The 4,681-nt window shown below is 48.0% G+C and overlaps 1 protein-coding gene across 1 annotated transcript in view; it reads right to left on the bottom strand.

The window, feature by feature from the left end:
- Positions 1–929: 929 nt before the first annotated feature.
- The window catches only part of LOC103805435 (MLX-interacting protein-like), a gene marked incomplete at both ends in the record, with an annotated part of 16,487 nt that continues 12,735 nt past the window's right edge, over positions 930–4,681 (bottom strand). The window contains 5 exon segments of the mRNA XM_009078086.1: positions 930–1,044; positions 1,995–2,124; positions 2,425–2,548; positions 2,921–3,048; positions 3,829–3,927. Coding sequence (XP_009076334.1) covers positions 930–1,044; positions 1,995–2,124; positions 2,425–2,548; positions 2,921–3,048; positions 3,829–3,927 — 596 coding nt within the window.

Raw genomic sequence — 4,681 nt, 5'->3', positions numbered from 1 at the left:
AGCAGAAAAAGACAGAGAAGCAAAGAACTGACTACAAGCCTGTGTGGGTTGACAGAGTTTCTGAGATAATAAAAAGCCAATTTCTTGAACATTACAAACTCAATTCTTGTCTCTGAAGTGCTACAACACTTACCCATGGGTGTGCTGTGTATGTGCACACTGGTGAGGAGAGCAGCTGGCCCTGCAGGGCAGGAAACACTTCACTGACTCCACTGCTATGACACTCATATCCTCACTGCAGAGTTTATGCACTCCAAAGCTGTTTGCCTGCTCCTGCTGCCCAGCCTGCTGCTCCCTTGCAGTGGCTATATCAGGAAAAATAATGAAAATCAGCTACCTGACTAGAAAACAAAGCGTGTCTTGAAACTGATCCTACGCAATGATACACTCATCAAAATAAACATACACAAAACACAGCCTGAGATTTCAAGTCGAGTATTTTTGTTGACATCATTGACGGATTTTTCTTCTCCTTTGGTTTTTCATGTGATCCTGTTGAACAATTTTCACCATTCAAGTAAAACAAGTGGAACTGAATACGAGAAAACAAAATTAAAAGCACATTTTCATGAAACAATAAGTATTTTCCCCCTTGAAGAGAAAACTCCTTGGTGTACAGGACTGACACTTCAGAGAACTCAGTACTTGAAGCTGTTTCATAGAAATCTGTTGCATATAGATGCTGCATTGCTGGAGAGATATTGCTGCCTGCAGGACTCAGACCTGCTAGATTTACCTGAGCTCGGTGTTTGCCTCACTTATGGAGTGCAGCACAGCACTGCAGAGGACCCGACGGTGGTGAGAGTGGTGCACGTTCGCTGAAGGCAGAGCCTGACGCCCTGAACAGTGTCCTGGGTGATGGAGAGAGCTGTGTAAAGTGCACTGGCTGACAGGAGCCCTGGCAGGCTCTCCACCCCGTGTCCACACACTCAGAGTCTCTGGCTCCTAGGTGTCCCCAGCTCTCTTGATGACTTTTTTTTTGGCGCGACGGCTCCGACAGGATCGACGTGGTGGTGCTGAGCTGCCGCAGCGTGTTCAGCACCGCTGCAAGAAACAAGGCACAAAGGCATCAGCAAAAAGCCAGGAGTGGGACTGAGCTGACTCTTCTACAGCAGAGAGCAACGGCAAAGGTAATTTAACACTGGCTGAAGCGCAAGGGGGAAAGGATGCAGCAATCCTGCCCCAGCTGAAGGGATCCCAGGGCTCCAGACACAGCTCACAAGTCTTCAATGACTGATTTTTGGTTTGCCCCAGCAGGACACTCCAGCTGTCTGTGCTTCACTTGGAGCCTCATTGGTATCTTGGATTGTTTCCCCTTTCCTTTTCTCACCCCATCCTTTATTTCCCCTTTCCTTTTCAACCCTTTCCTTTTTTCTCTCCTCTTCTTCCACCCCTTGTTTTTCCCCCTATCCTCTTTTCCCCTTTACCCCCTTTTCCTTTTTCCCCTCTTTCCTTTCATCCCTTTTCCTTCCCTTGCCCCCTCGTTTTTCCTTTACTCTGTCATTAAAGGTAAAGATGAAATGCTATTTGAAATGATATTAATTTCATTTTTTAAATGGACTTAAGCAGATGAGTGCCTAACACTGACACCAGTTCCATGGGAACACCGTGTTATCCAATCTCAGCACTGCTCTGTGGAGTCCAGTGTCCAGGCAGCATGTCAGATCCCAGTCCAAGACTCAGAAGTCTTCCTTCACCAGGAGATAAATCACTGCCTAACTTACTCCAACTGGAGCCAAGGGTTTGAAACTGAAATGCAGCTCAAGGCTGATGAAATTCAGCAGTTGGGTTGCATCTCTGTTCAGGGCTGAACATGCAGCCAAGTGTCTCACAGGCAGAAGAGGATCTCATTTTTCCACTGAGCTAATAAAAGGAAGCGAAAGTCACACTCAGCACCATGTGCTCTGTGCCAGGCTCTGGCTGTCAAGAAACACTGTGACAGCAGCTCTGACTCCCCAAGCCCTGGAGTAGCTGCTGAAGAGTTGTTCACTCACTTGGCCGGAGCACGGGCAGAGAGCAGTGCTGCTCCAGCCAGGCCAGGGCAGACTCCTGGAGATCCTTGAAGCTTGCTGTGGACACCATCCCTTGGAAGGACTCAAACAGGGGCTTGATGATAATGCTGAACTGCAGAGCAGCAGATGTAAGGGAGACAACAGAGGAGTTGTTCAAGGCTGCTCCAGAGCCACACTGGATTCTGAAGGGATGGGACTGGCAGGGGGATTGCAGCAGGGCAAAAAGGAGCTGGCCCTGAGACACAGGGAAACTGAGCCTCAGTTCCTAGTGAGACTCTGCATTTTGCAAAGTTCCTTCACAATCACCAGAAGGAGCAAAAAGGAAAGGAGGAAACGGTAAAAACCTGAGGACATTTGTCATTTTGTACATCAGCACCAAAGCTCAAGACCAGCAGTTGCTATCAAAGGATACAATCCAGAACTTCCAGTTCTGCAGGGTCCTGCTCCTCACATACTCCTCAAAGAGCTTCCTCATGTGGTCGAGGCTCTGCCGGGCCATGGGGACGCCGGTGGCAGGGAGCTGCTGCTGGCAGGAGCTGAAACAAAGGGCTCTGAGGTCAGATCCCTCCAGGAGGGACACACTGCAGCCAGGGACAGCCAGAGCAGAGCGTGTACCCGTGTCTCTGGTGGAGGGACTCCCCAGTGCACGGCCCCTGGACTGGAACTGTCCCAGTCAGCAGTACACACTGCCTTCCCATCCCTTTCACCTACATTCGGGCAGCGAAGCCACTTCCCAAGCTGCTACACACACAAAGGATCACACAGAACCAAGCAGGCTTTGGCATCCAATTAGGAGTCAAGGGAAAATTTAGAATTACTCCTGAGCAGTGTTAGAGAAGAAAATGTTAGGGAGATAGTTTAGCAAGAGATCAATTCAAACCAAACCAAACAGATGTCATCATACTCACATGATGGTGGCGTTTAGCTCCTCGATTTCCTCCCGCAGGCGTTTGGTTTCCTCTTGCATCTGAGTCCTCTCCTGCTGCAGCTTGGCAATGTATTCCACTGTCTTCTGCAGCGTGCTTGCGTGGCTGATCTAGAGCAAACACAGACAGAGCTCACTTGCTGCCACAAAGCAAAACACAGCAAGAGTTTGCCCCTCACCCACAGCAGCACTTCAGCACCTTCCCTGTGTGCACAGGGTCAGGCAGAGCAAAACACTTTAGCACTAAACCCTTCACTTCTCTCACTCCCCTTTGCACACTAGCAGAGAGAAATGTGGCTGCAGTGGCTGTTTTCTTCCACAAATTGCATTTCTGCAAGCACTTTGATAAGTTAAAATGTTCTATTTCATTATCTTAGCAATATTTACAGTTCTTACTCAAGTACTGAAGGATGTGCTACATCTGCTGACAGATCTAGAGCTCTGGTGCAAGCATTCTTTGAAGCTGGCAACAGAGATTGTTTAGGCTGGGGAACCTGCGGTCATAGAACTGGAGATTAGCAATGTATGTGTACATATACACAGCCAATGCAAAATCAGCTTCTCTGCAAATATAAACACCTTTACCACTGAGGTCCCAGGAGCAAAGAGTTTTGCTTCATCCCCTGCTGGCTTTAAAGCTGCAGCAGTTCATCAGAAAGGCTTGCTCCATGTTTGAAGTTGCACCAGAACAATGCCTGGAAGATGAAGTGCTTTCAGTGCTTTGGACAGTAAGCATGGATTTCTCACCCTTCCCTTTCCAAGGCCCTCAGTTCAATGATCCTCCCTGACTGAGGGAGTTGTCAGTCCACAGTGAAAGGATTCATTAACAAGTCACTTAGAATGGCTCTTTCTCTTAGAATGGTAAGCTGCTGGTGCTGTCACGTTACTTACCAACTTGGAGTTGGCTGACACCAAACTGCTCAGAGTGCTGAAAGCAATCTTGATGTCAAACCTTCGTTTCTGCTCTGAGAGACGCCTCATCCTTCGATTCTGTGTGAACAAAACCAGCTCAGTCCACGCTGTTCTCCTTTCCTGTTCTGCTGTGACTATTTCAGCTACTCAGATTCAGGGACATTTTTGTTTATTGTGGCATTCAGCCTCCCCAGACAAAGCCACACAACTAGACTTGCAAATCATGACTGAAATTCATGAAGTGTTCAGTGTTTTAAATTCGACTCCGAAGTTTGCGGGTTTTCTTTCTAAAGCACAAATTTTCCTTTACACCATTTCCTTTTTGGAAGTGGAATCCCCATTTTTGAGGCATGCCAACAGTAAAGTTCGTGTTGAAGCCTTTAAGTTTCAAACAGTCCATAGCATTTACTCCTAACACAGACAGAACTTTGGCAGAAACAAAAGCTCAGCACACTCTCTGCCTAAGCTTCAGCTGTGTCACCAGGAAGTAAAATATTTAGGATTCATATTAACACAAGAATAAAGTTGAGTAGACCCAGAATGGGTCCAGGCTCTGGTAGAAATACCTTGGCCAGCAACAAAGAAAACAACTGGGAGGATTTTTTAGGTGCAGGAGGATTCTGCAGCCCCTGCTCAGCAGTGCTGGGGAGCTAAGGGAGCTTCTGTCGGGGGTTTCCAAGGCAGAGGGAGCATGTTGGGGTCCAGAGCAAGAAGAGACTTTCCAACTCTGAAAGGAGCCTTAGTTTGTGCTGCAGCACTGGGATTGCCGGGTTAGGAGCTCCCCACGGGAGGCCAAAGGAGCAGCAGTGGATCCCTCTCAGAGCTGCAGCCA

This window comes from Acanthisitta chloris, unplaced genomic scaffold (genome assembly GCF_000695815.1).
Source record: "Acanthisitta chloris isolate BGI_N310 unplaced genomic scaffold, ASM69581v1 scaffold25317, whole genome shotgun sequence".
In the NCBI taxonomy this organism is placed as follows: Eukaryota; Metazoa; Chordata; class Aves; order Passeriformes; family Acanthisittidae; genus Acanthisitta; species Acanthisitta chloris.
Note: the sequence above shows the minus strand (reverse complement) of the source record. Positions and strands in the feature narration are given on the sequence as shown.